General features: G+C 46.9%; 1 protein-coding gene across 1 annotated transcript; it reads right to left on the bottom strand.

Annotated features, from left to right (window-relative positions):
• Positions 1 to 8,814: 8,814 nt before the first annotated feature.
• Positions 8,815 to 14,436, bottom strand: LOC149119126 (heat shock transcription factor, Y-linked-like). Its single transcript, XM_089325278.1, has 3 exons — positions 13,924 to 14,436; positions 12,991 to 13,494; positions 8,815 to 8,820 (listed from the first exon to the last, which is right to left on the bottom strand). Exons 1-3 carry the CDS (start codon positions 14,434 to 14,436, stop codon positions 8,815 to 8,817), a joined length of 1,023 nt encoding a protein of 340 aa, XP_089181404.1.
• Between the last annotated feature and the right edge of the window lie 7,602 nt (positions 14,437 to 22,038).

Here is a 22,038-nt window from a genome sequence, read left to right as displayed (position 1 = left end):
ATCTATCTTAAAACATACAGAACTTCCTTTGCAGATCCTAGATACGATGGATTCCCAAGGGTAGAAAGTATTAACAGTTAATTTCTTTGTCAAGCATCAAAAGTGTAACTATCATGGATTCAGGGTAGATTTGTGCATTTTTATAAGATTTTACTTTTCCTTCATTACCTAAAATCCTAACAACTTCTGGATCATTTTTCTGGGAGGTTTATAGGTTATATAATTTTGCTCCTGTGACTAATCACTCAGAGAACAGATTTGGGTAGGACTGTGCCTCATCTAATTGTTAAAGGACAGAAGGGTATACTGAACTTTTAAGGATATTTCCCATAGTAGAACATCTGAAACAGAAAGATTTTACTAACAGTAGATAGGAATTGAGAAAATCTAATGTATAATCTATTTCATTTAAAAGGAATTTGACATGTAATCCTGAAGAGATTCCTATGTTACAATAATTATTTCTTCATGGGTCTCTTTCTTTTCACTTACAGATCTAAATTGAATTCAGTTTTCATTTTCTGAAGACATTAACTGGGAATTTTGACCATCAACTTAAGAAGAATAGAACTTTATTTACCATGAGTATTGTTTATTAAAACAAATTGTCTTAATTCCGTTTTTTTTTTTTAATGTATTTACTATACTATATTTCTTTAAAAATTGATGTTGAACCATCTTAGGTGACATATTAATTCTTTATTTTTTATATAATGAGACTTAGAAATAAAACATTTTTAAAAAAGAGAAAGAAATGCCTTTTCTACCATTGACAGTCACAGTTGCAAGAAATTGATGTTTAATCAGAATTGAAAATCAAAATTGAAAGTCATAGATTTGTCTGGAATAGTATTTAACTAATTTCTATAGTCTATGGACTTGTTCTGTATCTTTCAGAAATATATTTATGGTCTCTATAACATTTAAGAATGATCAAAATATACTTTGGAATGGTGTCAGCTTAAGTATTTTTATACTGAGTTTGTTACCTTTTATATTTTTGTAACTATTTGTTTTCATCCTTGTAAATCCATTTGTAAAATGCAGTTTTCAAAATAAGGATGTATGTTACAGTTTTGAATTTATAAGACTTGTGGCTCCAGAAATAGTATATTGAAACTGGAAGAAGTAGCATAGTAATTGATGCCATTTTCTTTAGCATGCATGGAAAAATTGTCAAGATGGTAAGGTACATCGAGTATTTTTTACTCTATGAAAAGTATGCTAAAAGGTGAAATTTTATTTATAACAGTCATCCATTGTAATCCAGTTTTAAGCTTCATAAACAGATGAATTCAGTATTTAAGTGGAAAACTAACTTCTTAGTAAATTTTTTAAACCAAAAAATTGTAAATCTTTTCCTGAACTTGGAGTATGGTATTCTTCCTGTGTACACAAAACTTCCTGTCATTTTCAATGTAATGGGACATCTGTCTTCACAAGAAGACTGGAACCTCATTTTCCAAGAACACAATGGAGCTTTATTATCTCAGAATGCAGTAAGGCATCACTTTTCCCAGAGGGCAAGGGAACTGCCCAACCCCAGAAGGCAGGGTGTGATGACAGAATTGTTAATAAGGTGAGGGACTCCATGGTTGGAAACATGCAGAAGTAAAGGAGACAAGGAGAGAGGAGAAAATAGTTGAGGATTGCAGGTGCTGAGAAGAAAGGATTTGAAATGATAATATACTGCTATAGAATTCACCTGTATTCCATTCCCAAACCACCCAAAGCTAAAAGGTGAGCTTGAGATGGACATTTCCTTATTGCTTCAAAAAGCAATGAAAAACATGTAAGTTTCATTTTTATGCATTGTTTTTGCACTGAGTACTGTATATCAGAGAAAACATATTTGTCTTTTAGGAACTGCCTTATTTCATTACGCAACATGATCTCAAGTCACATCCATTTTGTTAAAAAGACAGGCTTTCATTCCTTTTTATGCATGAGTAGTATTCCATAGTGTATATTTAACAGAATTTTAAAATTCAGCATGAGTTGATGGATAAGTTGATTGATTCTATATGTGAGGTATCATAAATTGAGCTGTCATACTCATAGTAGTGCAAATATCTTTCATTCATGGATATTTTTCTATCATCTGTGTACCATTTATCCGTTTGCTGCAGGAAGTTTTCTCCCATGATATACAAAAAAGATCACGTGTTCACAGTTCAAACAGTCTTCAGAACATACCGGTTCTCATTTGGAATATTTGGAAGATGCATGGTTACAAGTTGTCATAGGCATTTTCTCTGAGAAAAACTTTATAAACAGTTTTCTCTCATGTTATTTTACTGTTTAAAGTTTTCTGCCATTGATTGGCAAACAAATATGATTCAGCCATGTGGTTTGTGTGTCTCCCAGGTGGTTGCAGCAAGTGCACAAGGTCCTGTAGTGTCCCCAGGAACTTGCTATGGTTGCAGCTTGAGCAGCTTAATGAATGGATGGGTGAGCAGGAAACTTCCCTGAGAGCCTCTCTTGGGATTGTAACACTATTCTGAATTGAAATACCCAGCAGAATGGCAGTGTACTTCACAACATTAATAAGAAATGAAATGAAAAATATAAATTTATGGTGCCAGTGCTGTGGCATAGTGGGTAAAGCCGCCGCTGCAGTGCCGGCATCCCATATGGGTGCTGGTTCTAGTCCCAGCTGCTCTTCTTCTGATCCAGCTCTCTGCTGTGGCCTGGGAGAGCAGTAGAAGATGGCCCAAGTGCTTGGGCCCCTGCACCCGCATGGGAGACCTGGAGGAATCTCCTGGCTCCTGGCTTCAGATCTGCTCAGCTGTGGATGTTGTGGCCATCTAGGGAGTGAACCAGCGGATGGAAGACCTCTCTCTCTGTCTCTACCTCTCTCTGTAACTGTCTCAAGTTTGATTGCTCATGGCTGCCTCTGTGCCACTTTCTGACTTCTGTATGTCTGTCTGAGGTTTCATTGGCCTTACCTCCGTCTGTTAGTCTGTGGGTTCAACTGATTCTACCTTCTCTCTGTTTCAGGTTTTATTGCCCATGGCTGCGTCTGTGTTACTGCCTCTCAGAGCTGTTTTCTCTCCTTTAGATTTGTTCTGACTTGTCTGTCTCAGGTTCGAGTGGCTATGTGTGTATGGGTTTGATTAATTCTTGCTTTCTGTGTCTAAGTTTTGATTGACCATGCCTGCCTGTGACTGACTGTGGGTTTGGTTGTAGTACTCTGTCAGGTTTCTTTCTTTTTTTTTTTTTTTTAATTTATAGATTTTATTTATTTGAGAAGCAGAGTTAGAGAGAGAGACAGAGAACCGTTTGTTCACTCCCCAGATGGTCACAACAGCCGGTGCTGTGCTGCTCTGAAGTCAGGAGCCAGCAGCAGTATAGGCAAGGGCCAGGGTACATTCCACTCTGGTATTTTGCAAGCCTGGACACTCAGTATGTCAGAACAGTAAAGAAAGAATTTCTTTAGGAACTGGTGCATTCATCTGTGTGCCTGTCAGATTCTGTAGGAGGAGAGAATTTTATTGGGTTTGCCAAAAGAATAATGAGGTTGGGATGGAACACTTTGTTCTCCATTCCTGTGTGTTCTCTGGAAAAAAATAGGGATGTGTTGTACATGAGACAATGTATGACAAAAAACTTAAGTTCCCAGTGTTGCCCATTGACTTATCAGTCCTGCATGGATTGATTTTGCAGTGTGCACTTTGTACTATACATTTCCTCTACCCACAGGTATCAGGAAAGAGAAAAGGCACTCAATATAGGATGAAAAGACACAAATGGCCATTGACTTCATTCATGTAAACAGTTTTATCCATTATTAAAGCATATCTCTCAACCTATCTGATGCTCGATTTTCATTGTAAAATGAGATTAGTGCATGCCTCACAAAAAGGTGGGAAAATTAAATGAGTAAATACATATAGAAAGACATTTCCAACTCTTTAAGTACTATGTTAATGTGAGATTATTCAGCTTGATAATTGTTGGGGTCTCTAGGGTATTTCAATATAATTCCATGGTATGACTTTTGTATATGACTGACAATTGGAGAGTGCCTTTACAGCAAGCCACTTTAAAGATCCAGAAGCCATCTGATGTGCCTATTTTATGACAGGTTGTTCCAGGGCCCTCTGATCATCATTTGAAGTTACAATACAGTCATATTATGACATGTACTAGAAGCTTCCATTTCTACTCTAGTCCTTTTAGATCATGATAATACCCTCTATACATATGCTCTGCATATATTAAGTGATGATTAGAAAATCTGCATTTAGCCACTTGAGGAAAAATTCTCACAGAATCCTGTCAAGCATCTCCATGAAATCCTAAGCCTCCTAGACTTCTTGGCTTCTTCTCAGTCCATCTGATCAAGTCATCCAAGAATCCAGTCACCTACCTATCCACCCATTCATACACTCATGAACATACCAACTCATCCAAACATAACAACTACCCATCCATCCACAACCAGTCACCTACCTATCCACCCATTCATCTACTCACATACAACCACCCATTCATCCACACAACTATCCTTCCATCCACCCACTAGTCCAGCTATCCATCAGTCCTACTATCCCATGAGTTCATTGACCCTTGTGTATTTTTGAACATTAATTAATGATCTATTTTTCTAATGTCATACACTGTCTTTTGGTGTAGAAGCAGACCCAGTGCCTGCTCTCCAGGCACATAAAATTTGGCAGTAGAAAATTAGTTGACGAGTTAAAATAAACCTGGAGAAATTGACATAGAACCTGAGTAACACTTTATAAGTTATTTTTTTTATTTATTTAATTTTTGGACAGGCAGAGTGGACAGTGAGAGAGACAGAGAGAAAGGTTTTCCTTTTGCCTCCAATGGCCGCCACGGTTGGCGCGCTGCGGCCAGCGCACCACGCTGATCCGATGGCAGGAGCCAGGTGCTTAACCTGGTCTCCCATGGGGTGCAGGGCCCAGGCACTTGGGCCATCCTCCACTGCACTCCCTGGCCACAGCAGAGAGCTGGCCTGGAAGAGGGGCAACCGGGACAGAATCCGGCGCCCCCACCGGGACTAGAACCCGGTGTGCCGGCGCCGCTAGGCGGAGGATTAGCCTAGTGAGCTGCGGTGCCAGCCAGGATATGATTCTTAAAGCAGTGAGTTAAAGCTATCTATTATGTTCCCTTGATGTCTCTGTTAAATCCTAATTATTTAAAAATAGCTGAGTTTTTATTTAGAGCTGTGGGTTATTTAAATATGTGCTTTTTTTTTTTTCCAAGCATTTGAATAGTCACCTTGTAACAAGGATCAGATTTGGTCTATATAATGTCATGATGTTAAAGAATTTTATTTCAACCAGATATTTTAGATTTTGAGCTTTCTTGACATCCTTGACAGTCATTCAAAAAATCAAAATTCCAAAAATTTACACTTTGACAATTCCAGATGTGCTCCTGGAAATTTCAAAGACATATGTCTCATCATAGAGAGACACAACTAATCAGGCTATTTGGATTATATTAGAAGTACTGTCAAGATGTGAAGTGGTGCTAAATTTTAAGTTTTATAATATAAAATGCTACTGATATAAATGTCTGAATGTTAAAAAGTTTAATGATCTTGTGTTACTAAATTAATGGTCATCTTAATGAGAAAGGCCCTGAGGTCTAAAAGGATTAGATGCTTTCTAAAATCCTACAGGTGCTTTTGAAAATACTGTGTGGAGTTAGCAAGTGCCTCTTGTTGGTTGATGTGTTTATAATTTTAAACATGGCTATTTGAAGTATTGTCATCCACAGTTTTATATATCAGATTTTCTGCTCATGAAACTAAAACATTGTTGATTCTGTGTTTAGCTGCCCTCCCATAGCTTCTGATGGACTTTTTCCAGTTACTTCTATTGTATTCAGTACTATGGGATGGTTCTGTAAACAGATGAAGCCAATAATGCACTACAGGTTCCAATTCAGAGAAAGCATGGTTAATACAGGCTACTTAGAGCAGAAAGTAATTTGAATCAATTAGTAATTTAAAAAACAAAGAGTTTAAGAAGCTATTACTGAAGCTGCTTTATTGTCCTATCTTGTATGTTATGTTACATGTGTGTACATATTGTCTGTCTACATGGGATAATTGATTAAGAACTCTGTTTTAATTGGCTTATAGATAAAAGATTGCTCATAAGTTTAAACTGCTAAATTAATCAGATACATTTTGATTCATGTGACCTGAGTCTGGATCAGATGTTTTAAACTTGGTGGTAGAAAGAAACTAACACAGTTTTTTTTTTTTTAAGATTTATTTTATTTATTTGAAAGAGTTACAGAGAGAGGTAGTGACAGAGAGAGGGTCTTCTACCCACTGCATCACTCCCCAGATGGCTGCAACAGCCAGAGCTGCGCCCATCCAAAGCCAGGAGCCAGGAGCCTCTTCCAGGTCTCCCATGTGGGTGCAGGGGCCCAAGGACTTGGGCCAACTTCTACTGCTTTCCCAGGCCACAGCAGAGAGCTGGATCAGAAGAGGAGCAGCCAGGACATGAACTGGTGGGATACCAGCACTGCAGGCCAAGGCTTTAACTCACTGTGCCACAGTGCCAGCCCCCACCATTTTTATATGTTTGTGCTTGAATTTACTGGCTAAAAAAGCTATACCATGTTAGATATTTAAGAGATGTTTCCAAATACAAGTATCATTAAAATGTATAGAAGTGAGCCGGCGCCGTGGCTCAATAGGCTAATCCTCCGCCTAGCGGCGCCGGCACACCGGGTTCTAGTCCCGGTCGGGGCGCCGGCTTCTGTCCCGGTTGTCCCTCTTCCAGGCCAGCTCTCTGCTATGGCCAGGGAGTGCAGTGGAGGATGGCCCAGGTGCTTGGGCCCTGCACCCCATGGGAGACCAGGAAAAGCACCTGGATCCTGGCTCCTGCCATCGGATCAGCGCGGTGCGCCGGCTGCAGCGGCGGCCATTGGAGGGTGAACCAACGGCAAAGGAAGACCTTTCTCTCTCTGTCTCTCTCTCTCACTGTCCACTCTGCCTATCAAAAATAAAAAATAAATAAAAAAAATAAAAAAATATTAAAAAAAAAAGACAAAAAATGTATAGAAGTTTTCATTTGATATTGTTACCATCAGCAAGTGATCTGGGACTTGCTCCCTTATTTCTCTATTCTCTTCAAGGTAGGAAACTGACTATACTGAAGGACTCTCTAGGATGCACGATTTGATCTTTACATATAATAAAAGGGATGGCAAATATATTCTGTAACAGCATACCCAAAATTAAAGCTTAAATTATAATTTTATCGCTTGGATTACTTTGCCATCAGCACAGTAAACAGTCAAAATCTCCCTTTCAGATCAGAAAGGTTTTAAAGTAAGGACATAGCTTTCCTCATGGGCATGAAATAAACCTTTATCAGAACATGTCTGTAATTACAGACTGTAAATTACAGATTTGAGATGGGACTTGAGCACCCCCTTTGACTTGCATCCTCTGGCCTGGTTTAACAAAAACTGGAAGGAAGAGAGCTAGGCTTCAGAAGCAATGTAAAGATGGGTGGAAGGCCTATTAAATGTAGCTCTGTACAGTGATCTGCCATTAGAGACCCAACAGGCCAGTCCACTGCAGTGGCTTTCTTTCTTCTTCTTCTTCTTCTTCTTCTTCTTCTTCTTCTTCTTCTTCTTCTTCTTCTTCTTTTTTTTTTTTTGACAGGCAGCATGGGCAGTGAGAGAGAGAGACAGAGAGAAAGGTCTTCCTTTGCCATTGTTCACCCTACAATGGCCACCACGGCCGGCGCACTGCACTGATCTGAAAGCAGGAGCCAGGTACTTATTCTGGTCTCCCATGGGGTGCAGGACCCAAGTACTTGGGCCATCCTCCACTGCACTCCCTGGCCACAGCAGAGAGCTGGCCTGGAAGAGGGGCAACTGGGTCAGAATCCAGCGCCCTGACCGGGACTAGAACCTGGTGTGCCGGTGCCGCAAGGTAGAGGATTAGCCTAGTGAGCCGTGGCGCCTGCCTGTATGAAGCTTTAAAAGGCCCTGACACAGACTCACTTAAAGGATATCAATGGCTAACAAGAGGGCATCGCACAAAATATCAGATACTATTGTTAGACTGATATAAAGCAACTCTTTTTTTTTTTGACAGGCAGAGTGGACAGTGAGAGAGAGAGACAGAGAGAAAGGTCTTCCTTTGCTGTTGGTTCACCCTCCAATGGCCGCCGTGGCTGGTGCACCGCGCTGATCCAATGGCAGGAGCCAGGTACTTCTCCTGGTCTCCCATGGGGTGCAGGGCCCAGGCACTTGGGCCATCCTCCACTGCACTCTCTGGCCACAGCAGAGAGCTGGCCTGGAAGAGGGGCAACTGGGACAGAATCCGGCGCCCCGACCAGGACTAGAACCCGGTGTTCCAGTGCTGCAAGGCAAAGGATTAGCCTAGTGAGCCGCGGCGCCGGCCCACCACAGTGGCTTTCAATGAGGTAAGCCTGGACTTTAATAGAAATCAGCTCATTAAAAGCCCTGGCAGCTCTGCCAGCCAAGAGTTGGATCACTGGAAATGGACCTGCCCTGGAGTTGAAGGATACCCAGGTGAGAGTCATGGATCTTATTGGCTCTAAGCTGAAAAGTCTTTCACTCAGCCCAGCTTCCAAGGTGACCACTGCTGCTGAAGGGGTGGCCAAGCAGGGTCTGCAACATTACAGGCAGAACTGTAAATTTCCTGTTGGAGATGCCATCTGCCTTTACCTGGCCAACTCTCCTCCCAGGCCAGCTGGTAATGGAAGTCAACAGGGTGCCTTCCCCAAGGAGGTTCACACCTCTCTTAAAATGTACCCCATGTAAAGAGATAGATGAGTCTGGGCCTCATAACTGACAGGACCATAAAGCCCAGCAGATTATCAAGCCCCTTCTGTCAGGTTCTATTTGCCTCTCAATCAGAGAACTTATTTGTGGCTTAGACAGCAGCTTCCTTAGGTCCTCCACTAGTAACTCTTCTAGACCCTGTCTAGCCCACTTGGGGCCTCATTCCTTTGTAATCACAGCCTCTACTCTAACATCAGTGGCTCTACTCCCAACCTGTGTGTACTGATGGTCCTCTCTCCCACTCAATGTTGTATGATTGTTCAGGATTTTCTCCATAGACAAATCCCTCTACTGATTACCTGTGTGGTCCTTGGGAAAGAGCAGATGAATGTTATACCCACAGGAGCCAGAGATTGGACGCTGACTACCTTCAATTCTGCTTAGCTGTGCAGCATTACTTCCCTTCTGAATAAAAAAATAATAAATAAAAAAAGAGAGAGATTTACCATGCCTAACCTGGGAGTGTCACCTTTGGCATACCCTTAACCCTGAGGAACCAAACAGGCTCTCTGGCCACACCCATCTCAAGCCTCTAAGGCTCCATCAAAAGCAGACAGTCCACTTAATACAGTCATAGTATAACAAGAAAAAAACACCACAGCAAGGGAAGAAGCATCCAAAGAGTATCCACAATGCCAAGCAACAAATGCAGAAACCGAGGAAACAAGATCAAGGAAGACATTATGGCACCCCCAAAATGAACAAGACACCCCAATTCAAGATTATGAAGATGATGAGATAGAAGAAATGAAAGATAGAGATTTCAAAAAATTTATGATAAGAACATTTAGAAGTTTTCAAAAGCAAATCCTTGAACTACAGAAATCCTTACTGGACAGGATTGAAAATCTCTCTCGTGAAAATGAAATTTTAAGGAAGAATCAAAATGAAACACAGAAACTAGTAGAACAGGAAAGTGTAATAGTGAAGAGAAATCAAAATGAAATGAAGAGCTCAATAGATCAAATGACAAACACATTAGAAAGCCTTAAAAACAGAATGGGTGAAGCAGAAGAGAGAATATCGGACTTAGAAGATAGAGCACAGGAAAACATACAGTCAAACCAAAGAAAAGAAGAGGAAATTAGAAATCTAAAAAATATTGTTGGGAATCTACAGGATACTATTGAAAAAACCAACATTCGAGTTCTAGGAGTTCCTGAAGGCATGGAGAGAGAGAAAGGATTAGAAGGCCTTTTTAGTGAGATACTAGCAGAGAACTTTCCAGGTTTGGAGAAGGACAGAGACATCCTAGTACAGGAAGCTCATAGAACCCCCAATAAACATGACCAAAAGAGATCCTCACCACGACACGTGGTAATTAAACTCACCACAGTGAAGCATAAAGAAAAGATCCTAAAATGTGCAAGAGAGAAACGTCAGATTACTCTCAAAGGATCTCCAATTAGACTCACAGACTTGTATGCCAGCAAACAGGGAAATCTATCAGAAATGGAGAGATTCCTGGACACATACAATCTACCTAAATTGAACCAGGAAGACAGAAAACCTAAATGTTCAGGATCACTAGCACTCAGGGAAATGCAAATCAGAACCACAATGAGGTTCCACCTCACCCCGGTTAGAATGGCTCACATTCAGAAATCTACCAACAACAGATGCTGGCGAGGATGTGGGGAAAAAGGGACACTAACCCACTGTTGGTGGGAATGCAAACTGGTCAAGCCACTATGGAAGTCAGTCTGGAGATTCCTCAGAAACCTGAATATAACCTTACCATACAACCCAGCCATCCCACTCCTTGGAATTTACCCAAAGGAAATTAAATTGGCAAACAAACAAGCTGTCTGCACATTAATGTTTAGTGCAGCTCAATTCACAATAGCTAAGACCTGGAACCAACCTAAATGCCCATCAACAGTAGACTGGATAAAGAAATTATGGGACATGTACTCTATAGAATACTATACAGCAGTCAAAAACAATGAAACCCAGTCATTTGCAACAAGATGGAGAAACCTTGAAAACATCATGCTGAGTGAAATAGGCCAGTCCCAAAGGGACAAATATCATATGTTCTCCCTGATCGGTGACAACTGACTGAGCACCAAAGAGGAAACCTGTTGAAGTGAAATGGACACTGTGAGAAATGGTGACTTGATCAGCTCTTGTCCTGACTGTTGATGTACAATGTAATACTTTATCCATTTTAGTATTTTTTCTTTTTTTGTTCTATTACTATTGGTTGAATTCTGTAATTAACACACAATTCTTCTTAAGTGCTGAAACTTAACTGAAAAGTGATCCCTGTTAAACATAAGAGTGGGAATAAGAGAGGGAAGAGATGTGCAATTCGGGACATGCTCAAGCTGACTTACCTCAAACGGTAGAGTTAGAAACATACCAGGGGATTCCAATTCAATCCCATCAAGGTGGCATGTACCAATGCCATCTCACTAGTCCCGGTGATCAATTTCAGTTCACAATTGATCACACTGATAGGTCTAAGAGTCAAAGGGATCACACAAACAAGACTAGTGTCTGCTAATACTAACTGATATAATCAAAAAGGGAGAGAACCATCCAATGTGGGAAGCAGGATACACAGCAGACTCATAGAATGGCAGATGTCCTAACAGCACTCTGGCCTCAGAATCAGCCCTTAAGGCATTCAGATCTGGCTGAAGAGCCCATGAGAGTATTTCAGGCATGGAAAGCCAAGACACTCTGGAAAAAAAAAAAAAAACACCTAAATGAAAGATCTCTGTGAGTGAGATCCCAGTGGAAAGAATGGGCCATCAAAGAAGGAGGTACCTTTCTCTGAAGGGAGGAGAGAACTTCCACTTTGACTATGACCCTGTCCGAACAAGATCGAAGTCGGCAAACTCAAAAGGCTTCCATAGCCTTGGCGACTCATGACTAGAGCCTAGGGTGATTACTGATGCCATAAACAGGAGTGTCAATTTGTTAAGTCAACAACAGGAGTCACTGTGAACTTACTCCTCATGTAGGATCTCTGTCCTTGGTGTGCTGTACATTGAGATTTAATGCTATAACTAATACTCAAACAGTATTTTTCACTTTATGTTTCTGTGTGGGAGCAAACTGTTGAAATCTTTTTTTTTTTAATTTTTTTTTTTTGACAGGCAGAGTGGACAGTGAGAGAGAGAGATAGAGAGAAAGGTCTTCCTTTGCCGTTGGTTCACCCTCCAATGGCCGCCGCGGCCGGCGCGCTGCGGCCGGCGCACCGCGCTGATTCGATGGCAGGAGCCAGGAGCCAGGTGCTTTTCCTGGTCTCCCATGGGGTGCAGGGCCCAAGCACCTGGGCCATCCTCCACTGCACTCCCTGGCCACAGCAGAGAGCTGGCCTGGAAGAGGGGCAACCGGGACAGAATCCGGCGCCCCGACCGGGACTAGAACCCGGTGTGCCGGTGCCGCTAGACGGAGGATTAGCCTAGTGAGCCGCGGCGCTGGCCTGAAATCTTTACTTAATGTATGCTAAACTGATCTTCTGTATATAAAGAGAATCGAAAATGAATCTTGATGTGAATGGAAGGGGAGAGGGAGTGGGAAAGGGGAGGGTTGTGGGTGGGAGGGATGTTATGGGGGGGAAGCCATTGTAATCCATAAGCTGTACTTTGGAAATTTATATTGATTAAATAAAAGCTACCAAAAAAACCAGACTAACTTAAAAAATTGAATAGAATTATGTTCTAGCAATTATTAATGCATTTGCTTTGACCCTGAGAATGCAATGTATTAATACATTTCTTTATAAAATATAAAATGAAATAAAGTTAACTTTCAAATATTCAATGTGAAGTTTCATATCAAATGACTGGAACTTCATAAACTATACAACTAATAGCAGACTAGTCTCCTGTCAATATAAAATATTTACTATAAAACTATATTTTGAAAAGAAAAAAAATCATAAAGTTGAACATGTCATTTTATTGTTCAAGTAATAGAATTTCAGTTATTTTTCCAGAACTGATGAACATAACACCTTTCCGTGTCTAATTTTCATTTAGTCAAAGGTCAGTTAAAATTAGGATATTGGTATATTGAGGATGGTTGATTAGTTGACATTGGCGGGGAGGCAGCAGTTCTACTAGCTATCATTGGCATAGTGAACCATGGATTGCTTGCTGTTAACGTGCTAGAAAAAGGACCCACAATTGTTGCTAAAGAAGGATGTCTAGGTGCAAAAACAGGACGGTTTGCCATCAGTCCAAAATAATTATTCTGTACAGGAGACAATATTTGAAATTGGGAAATAGAAGTTGTAGTTGTCACAACATTCAGGATATGGCCATGTGCTTGAGAGTAGGTGCTATATGAATGCCTATGAGAAGTGGTCATTTGATTTAAAAGAGCATGTTGATTTGTTACAAATTGTACTGATGGTGCAATTAAAGTTGATGATGGAGTCAAAATATTACTTGTCACTGGATCATTTGAATTAGCAATTCTGTGGCTAGTAGGAGGCACATTTAAATTTGTAGAAGTTGAAAGTAACCTTTCTTCATTAGTTTCTGTAGATGAGCTAGGATTTTGAGTATGCACATACTCGCCTGCACTGTGGTATGTCTTGTCAAGATTGTGAACTAAAGAAGCAGATGGTGGAGATGTGTGTTTAATCCCAACTCTGCGCTTCATTCTTACTAGAAGTTGGGGACATCCTCGCTTAAAATTTGGATTCTGATAGAACAGTAACTGAAACCAAAGGAGAAAGCATTTAGTGATACTTCAAACCAAGAGTCACAAATTAATATATATGAATATATGCAATCTATGAATAAATGAATAGATAAAATTATAAAATCTAAAATATCAGGTTCAACATAATTACAACAAATAAAACTTGATTATTCCTAAATGTAAAAGTTAGCAAACATTTAAATATGATAACCGTTCCACTAAACTGACCTTAACTTCTTTGTGTGGAGCTCATTGATAAGATTCAAAATAACTAGTAACATTGCTTATATTTTTGAATTTCAAACTTTCTTCTCATAAAAATTTAATGTTGATCCAGCTAATTTTAAACTTTGTGTCTTACTCCATAAATAAATATATTAAGTGAGGTACAAACTAAACTTAGTTGTGATGCCTACATTAGTTGTAAGTGAATATGTTGAATACCTTGCTAAAAACAGGTATGTTGTTTTCTTCTTCCAGAAAGTCAGTCAGGGATGCAGAGCTTTGGAAATCTTGTCGTATTTTTCTAAATCCATAAAGGTTAAGCTGTCGAACTAAACTTTTCATGCTGTCTGTTTCAAATATCTTAAAAGGGGTCTTTCTTTCCAACACTTCTTTCTTAAAGTATTCTTCATTTATCACAATAGAAGTCCCATTTTCGTCCCACCAAATTGACTTAAATTGATCACTTTCAACTATCTTCCAAAGTTTTACAGGAAAGGTCAGAGAAACAAAATCATTCCCTTCTGGGGTGTCAGACATACAAAGTGTATAGCGTGGTCTTTTTATCAAGGGTCCTTCAGATAAAGCTTGAAAGGCATTTTCTTCAACTACAGACCTTAAATCCAAGTCATTATCAATTGTGGGATACCAGCCTGGAGCTTCAGTGGTGTTTTCTGAATCAGTTGTTCCACTCTGAGGAGAGACACCTTGAACTTCTGAGGGAACCTGGGCCATCTCAAATAAATTTTTCTTTGGCTTCTGCCTGGTTTTGAGAACTGAGGCCTCAAATGTTGCTTTAGTAGACTTACACAAGACTAGCTGATGTCAGCCATCACCATGGTCCTGAGTTACTGTGACATCATAAGAGGACTTGTCTCTTAGCAATGCAAATATGACTTTCTGCCTAATGTTGGTTTTCCTCCCTGCAAAACAAGTTAAAATAAAACATTCACAGATAATTTACACAATACACATGTTGCAAAGTCTTGTCGCAGCAAATATTTTGGTTAAATAAAATGGATAAAATGCCTAAATTAGAAGTTTTCCCTTCTTTCTAGCTACATTCTTTACTAAACTTTCATAAGTTGAATGATTCCTGCATGCCAGGAATAAATTTGACTTGGTCCTGATGCACATTCTTGCTGATACATTGTTGGATTTAATTATATCGTACTTTGTTGAGGACTTTTGCATCTATATTCATCAGACATTGCTCTATAATTATCTTTCCTTATTGTATCTTTTTCTGGTTTTAGAATTAGGTGATGCTGGCCTCATAAAAGGAGTCTGGGATAATATCCATGTTTTCAAAAGCTTGAGAACAATTGGAATCAATTTTTCTTTGGATCATGTTCAGCATTGAAGTCATCCAGTCCTCAGTTTCTCAATGTCGTGGAGGGTCTTTATTAATAATTCAACTGCTGGGTACCAAAAAGTATGCTGTGCCCAGATCATTAGATCCCTGCAGAGACCCCCAGAGTGTCGATCACACCGAACTGCAAAAGCAAGGTTTATTCAGGAGTACAAGCCGCGACAGGGACCCCATCCAACCAACCAGCACAGCAGAGGAAGGAGTGAGGCCCCGATCTTTCTTAGGGAGAGTTTTTAAAGGGAAAAAGGGCTACATCAGCAGGAAAACGGAGTTACATACAACATGGAAGCTTTGGATACAGGGAGTCACAGGGGGGCTTACAGCACAGAAGCTTTGGATGCAGGGAGTTACTTTGTTCAGCAATCTCTACTGTACTGAAGCCAGAATCCACTTCCTTGACTTCACCGGGAACCTGTCAGTCTGCTGCCAGGACCTCACTCCCTGAGGCTGCCCTGTGTGGCCCTGATGGTACCTAGACCTGACAGCCTGTGCCCAGAACCCAACTTCCTGTGGCTGTGCTGAGTAGCATTGACTGTACATGTCAATCTGTAACAGGAACCCCACATCCTTAGGTCCGCAGACTGCTCCTGATGGGACTGGAAACCTGTCTGTCTGTGGCCATCACACCAACTTTTTGCTCCCCTGCCTGCCCATGAGTGGATCAGGAACCTGTGAGTCTGAGGCCAGAACCCCACACTCTTAGCCTCCCTGCCAGGCCATAAGGACCAGGAACATGTAAGTCTGCAGTCAGAACCATATCTCCTTTGTTCCCCTGCCTGGCCTTACTAGACCGGACCCTGTCAATCTTCAGTCATAACCCCATGTTCTTAGCTCCCTTGCCTGCCCCTGATGGACCCGCAACCTGTCAGTCTCCCGCCAGAACCCCACCTCCTTGGGTCCCCTTCCTGCCCCTGACTGGACCAGGAACCTGTCAGTCTGCGCCCAAACCCCAAGGCCTTAGCTCCCCTGCCGGCCCACAACTGCACCGGGAAACTGTCACTCTGCCGCCAGAACCCCACCCCCTTGGCGGTCCTGCCTGCCCCAGACTGGACGGGACCCTGTCAGTCTCCCGCCAGAACCCCACCTCCTTGGCTCCCCTGCCAGCTCCTGACTCGGACCAAAAGCTGCCCGTCGTCAACCAGAACCCCGCATCCCTAGCTCCCCTGCCTGCCCCTGCCTGGACCGGGAACCTGTCAGTCTCCCGCCAGACACCCACCCCCTTAGCTCCCCTGCCTGCCCCTGATTGGACCGGGATCCTGTCAGTCTCCCGCCTAAACCCCCAGCCCCTCGGCGCTCCTTCTGCCCCTGACTGGACGGGGAACCTGTCAGTCTCCCGCCAGAACCCCACCTCCTTGGCTCCCCTGCCAGCTCCTGACTCGGACCAAAAGCTGCCCGTCGTCAACCAGAACCCCGCATCCCTAGCTCCCCTGCCTGCCCCTGCCTGGACCGGGAACCTGTCAGTCTCCCGCCTAAACCCCACCCCCTAGGCGGTGCTGCCTGCCCCTGACTGGACCGGGATCCTGTCAGTCTCCCGCCAGCACCCCACCCCCTTGGCGCTCCTTCTGCCCCTGACTGCACGGGGAACCTGTCAGTCTCCCGCCTAAACCCCACCCCCTTGGCGGTGCTGCCTGCCCCTGATTGGACCGGGATCCTGTCACTCTCCCGCCTAAACCCCACCCCCTTGGCGCTCCTTCTGCCCCTGACTGGACCGGGAACCTGTCAGTCTCCCGCCTAAACCCCACCCCCTTGGCGGTGCTGCCTGCCCCTGACTGGACCGGGATCCTGTCAGTCTCCCGCCAGCACCCCACCCCCTTGGCGCTCCTTCTGCCCCTGACTGGACCGGGAATCTGTCAGTCTCCCGCCAGCACCCCACCCCCTCAGCGCTCCTGCTGCCCCTAACGCGACCCGGAAGCTGCCGGAGGGCGCCTCCTCCCGCCCTCTGCACTGCCGCTAATGACTTTTTCCAGTGCGCGCTCAGAACGCCACCTCCTTCCTCGCCGGTGGCTGCCTGGCCTCCCTGGACGAGTGAGGCGCAGGTCTCGGTTCAGAACCTCGCCCTCTGCCCGGCCCTGACTGGCTCTGCTGGATGAGGAGGAACAGTCCGGCCTGTCCCGCCCGTGCTGGGCGCGGGCAGGCAGCGTCGCAGAAGACAGGTTCTGGGCTCCTCCTGCGCGTTCCTCCTCCCAGACAAGGGCAGGCAGGGCCAAGCTACAGGGCGAGGTTCTGGCGGACGGACAGGCGGGTACGCGCCCGCTCAGGGGCTGCCAGGGACGTGCGGGACCCAGACCCGAAGCTGCCCGGTCGGGTCCGAGCTGGACATGGGCGGGACGACTGCCGCGTGGTGCGCGCAGACGTCACTTCCCGCGTCCAGTCAGGAGCCGCGAGGGGCGTGGCTCGAGGCGGTTCCTTTCCACACCATTTCCGCCCCGAGCCGCAGAAACAGGGCGACACAACCACTCAGCATCTGATTGGCAACGGAGTCTGAGACCGCGTGAAGCCAATGGCTGCCCGACCTGTCACTCAGACGAGCCCAGCCGCAGAGCGCCCTGCCGCTGAGGCTTTGGGGAGTTGTAGTCTTCCCGGTCCACCCTGTCCAAGCAGAGGGTGGCTGGACAATGTAAAACCAGGGAATATGGCCCACAGATGATAAAAGAAAAATGATCATTTAGGTCAGGAAAATTAGGCCTCAGAGCTTTTTTTTTTTTTTTTTTGAAAGAAAAGAAAGCTTTCTCAGCTCTTACATATAGAATTTCCGCCCCGAGCAGACGCCTCCGAAACAGGAAGCACACACCCACCCCGCGTCTGAGCGGTTCGGAGTCTGAGACCGGGAAAGCCATTGGGTCGGCTACCTGTCACTCAGGCCAGTACAGCCCACACGTAGAGCGTCGCCGGCGCCGCTGAGGCTTCCGGGAGTTGTAGTCTCCCCGCCCCGCTCTGTGCAAGCCGAGCGTGGCTGGACAATGTGAAACCAGGGAATATGGCCCACAGATGATAAAAGAAAAATGATAACTTAGGTCAGGAAAATTAGATCATAGAGCTTTTATTTTCAAGAAAAGAGAGTAAACCCCACCCCCTCGGCGCTCCTTCTGCCCCTGAGTGGACGGGGAACCTGTCAGTCTCCCGCCTAAACCCCACCCCTTTAGCGCTCCCCTTCCTGCACCTGACTGGACGGGGAACTTGTCAGTCTCCCGCCTAAACCCCACCCTCTTGGCGCTATTTCTGCCCCTGTGGACGGGGAACCTGTCACTCTCCCGCCTAAACCCCACCCTCTTGGCGCTATTTCTGCCCCTGACTGGACGGGGATCCTGTCACTCTCCCGCCTAAACCCCACCCCCTTGGCGCTCCTTCTGCCCCTGACTGGACGGGGAACCTGTCAGTCTCCCGCCTAAACCCCACCCCTTTGGCGATGCTGCCTGCCCCTGACTGGACGGGGAACCTGTCAGTCTCCCGCCTAAACCCCACCCCCTTGGAGGTGCTGCCTGCCCCTGACTGGACCGGGATCCTGTCAGTCTCCCGCCAGCACCCCACCCCCTTAGCGCTCCTTCTGCCCCTGACTGGACCGGGAATCTGTCAGTCTCCCGCCTAAACCCCACCCCCTTAGCGCTCCTGCTGCCCCTAACGCGACCCGGAAGCTGCCCGAGTGCGCCTCCTCCCGCCCTCTGCACTGCCGCTAATGACTTTTTCCAGTGCGCGCTCAGAACGCCACCTCCTTCCTCGCCGGTGGCTGCCTGGCCTCCCTGGACGAGTGAGGCGCAGGTCTAGGTTCAGAACCTCGCCCTCTGCCCGGCCCTGACTGGCTCTGCTGGATGAGGAGGAACAGTCCGGCCTGTCCCGCCCGTGCTGGGCGCGGGCAGGCAGCGTGGCAGAAGACAGGTTCTGGGCTCCTCCTGCGCGTTCCTCCTCCCAGACAAGGGCAGGCAGGGCCAAGCTACAGGGCGAGGTTCTGGCGGACGGACAGGCGGGTACGCGCCCGCTCAGGGGCTGCCAGGGACGTGCGGGACACAGACCCGAAGCTGCCCGTCCGGTCCGAGCTGGACATGGGCGGGACGACTGCCGCGTGGTGCGCGCAGACGTCACTTCCCGCGTCCAGTCAGGAGCCGCGAGGGGCGTGGCTCGAGGCGGTTCCTTTCCACACCATTTCCGCCCCGAGCCGCAGAAACAGGGCGACACAACCACTCAGCATCTGATTGGCAACGGAGTCTGAGACCGCGTGAAGCCAATGGCTGCCCGACCTGTCACTCAGACGAGCCCAGCCGCAGAGCGCCCTGCCGCTGAGGCTTTGGGGAGTTGTAGTCTCCCCGGTCCACCCTGTCCAAGCAGAGGGTGGCTGGGCAATGTGAAACCAGGAAATATGGCCCACAGATGATAAAAGGAAAATGATAGCTCAGGTCAGGAAAATTAGGCCTCACAGCTTTTTTTCTAAGAAGAGAAAGAAGACAGCTGGGTTGAAACACGGTTCCTTTCCACACCATTTCCGCCCCGAGCAGACGCCTCCGAAACAGGAAGCACACACCCACCCCACGTCTGAGTGGTCCGGAGTCTGAGACCGGGGAAGCCATTGGGTCGGCTACCTGTCACTCAGGCCAGTACAGCCCACACGTAGAGCGTCGCCGCCGCCGCTGAGGCTTCGGGGAGGTGTAGTATCCCCGCCCGGCTCTGTGTAAGCCGGAGGGAATCCATAGACTCGGATGGAGCCTTAGGAACCCAGATAGAGCCTTAGGAATTCGGATGGAGTCTTAGGGACCCGGATGGAGGTCAGAGACTCGGATGGAGCCTTAGGTACCCGGAAGGAGCCAAGAGACCCGGATGCAGCCCAGAGACTCGGATGGAGCCCAGAGAACCCGATGGAATCCAGAGACCTGGAGGTGGCCCTGGGGACCCGGATGTGGCAATGGGGACTCGGATGTGGCCCGGAGACCCTGGTGGAGCCCAGAGACCTCGATGGAGCCTTAGGAACCTGGAGTGATCCTAGAGACTCGGAGGGAGCCTTATACACAAGATGGAGCCTTAAGAACCCGGATGGAGCCCAGAGCATCGGATGGAGTCCAGAGATTCGAATGGTGCCCAGAGACCCGGATGGAGCCCAGAGACCCGGATGGAGCCCAGTGACCCCGATGTGGCCCAGAGACCCGGATGGAGCCCAGTGACCCGGATGGAGCTCAGAGAGCCCGATGTGGCCCAGAGACCCGGATAGAGCCCAGAGACTCGGATGGGGCCCAGAGACCTGGATGGAGCCCAGAGACTCTAATGGAGCCCAGAGACCCAGATGGAGTGCAGTGACCCAGATGTGGCCCTGGAGACCCGGGTGGAGCACAGAGACCGGAATGGATCCTTAGCGACCCGGATTGAGCCCAGTTACCAGAATGGAGCCTTAGGGACCTGGATGGAGCCTTAGGGACCTGGATGGAGCCCAGAAACCCGGATGGAGTCTTAGGGTCCCGGATGGATCCTTAGGGACCCTAATGGAGCCCAGAGACCCGGATGGAGCCCAGAGACTCGGATGGAGCCTTAGGGACCCGAATGGAGCCTTAGGGACCCGGATGGAGCCCAGAGACTTGGATGGAGCCCAGAGACCCGGATGGTGCCTTAGGGACCCGGATAGAGCCTTACGGACCCGGTTGGAGCCTTAGGGACCCGGATGGAGCCTTAGGGATCGGGATGGAGCCCAGATACCCAGATGGTGCCTTAGGGACCCGGATAGAGCCTTACGGACCCGGTTGGAGCCTTAGGGACCTGGATGGAGCCTTAGGGATTGGGATGGAGCCCAGAGACCCAGATGGTGCCTTAGGGACCCGGATAGAGCCTTACGGACCCGGTTGGAGCCTTAGGGACCCGGATGGAGCCTTACGGATCGGGATGGAGCCCAGAGACCAGGATGAAGCCCAGAAACCCGGATGGAGCCCAGAGACTCGAATGGAGCCCATAGACTCAGATCGAGCCTTAGGGACCCGGATGGAGCCCAGAGACCCGAATGGAGCCTTAGGGACTGGATGGAACCTTAGGGACCCAGATGTGGCCCAGAGACCCGGATGGAGCCCAGAGACTCGGATGGAGCCCAGAGACCCAGATGTATCCCAGAGAACTGGATGTGGTCCTGAAGACCCAGATGTGGCCCTGGGGACCCGGAAGTGGCCCTGGAGAACCGGAAAGTGGCTATGGGGACTCGGATGTGGCCCTTGGGCCCCGGGTGGAGCTCTGGGACCCAGATATGGCCCTGGAGGGAGCCCTGGAGATCCGGATGTGGCCCTGGACGCTGGTGTGGTCCTGGAGACCCGGGTGTGGCCCTGGAGACCTGGGTGTGGCCCTGGGGACCCAGATGTGGCCCTGGGAAACCCAGGTGGAGCCCTGGGAGACCGATGTGGCCCTGGGGACCCAGATGTGGCCATGAAGACCTGGATGTGGCTCTGGGGACCCGGATGCAGCCCTGGACCCGGGTGGAGCCCTGGGACGCAGATGTGGCCCTGGAGGGAGCCCTGGAGACCCAGATGTGGTCATGGAGACCCGGAGGTTGCCCTAGACACCACGATGTGGCCCTGGGGGACCCGGATGTGGCCTGGAGGCCCGGATGGAGCCCTGGGGAACTGGATGTGGCCCTGGAGACCCGGATGTGGCCCTGCGGACCCGGATGGAGTCTTAGGGATCAGGATGGAGCCCAGAGACCCGGATGGAGCCCAGAGACCTGGATGGAGTCCAGAGATTTGGATGGAGCCCTGGGACCCAGTTTTAGCACTGGAGGGAGCCCTGGAGACCTGGATGTGGCTGTGGAGAGCCGGGTGGAGCCCTGGGGAGCCAGATGTGGCCCTGGAGACTCGGATGTGGCCCTGGGAAACCCGGATGCGGTCCTGGAGACCCAGATGTGGCCCTGGAGACCCAGGTGTAGCCCTGGGATTCAGATGTGGCCCTGGAGACCCGGATTTTTACATGGGGACCAGGATGTGGCCCTGGAAACCTGGATGGAGCCCTGG

Source organism: Oryctolagus cuniculus, chromosome Y (genome assembly GCF_051225735.1).
Source record: "Oryctolagus cuniculus isolate XC-2025 breed Fujian yellow rabbit chromosome Y, ASM5122573v1, whole genome shotgun sequence".
Lineage (NCBI taxonomy): Eukaryota > Metazoa > Chordata > Mammalia > Lagomorpha > Leporidae > Oryctolagus > Oryctolagus cuniculus.
This window is presented reverse-complemented; position numbering and strand designations above follow the sequence as displayed.

What these genes read in the sequence shown, in the direction of transcription:
- LOC149119126 (XM_089325278.1), bottom strand. Translation starts at nt 14,436, where the DNA reads ATGGCCCAGGTTCCCTCAGAAGTTCAAGGTGTCTCTCCTCAGAGTGGA. An exon ending in ACATACCTGTTTTTAGCAAG is followed by an intron (nt 13,495 to 13,923) that starts GTATTCAACATA and finishes CTTTGGTTTCAG; the next exon opens with TTACTGTTCTATCAGAATCC.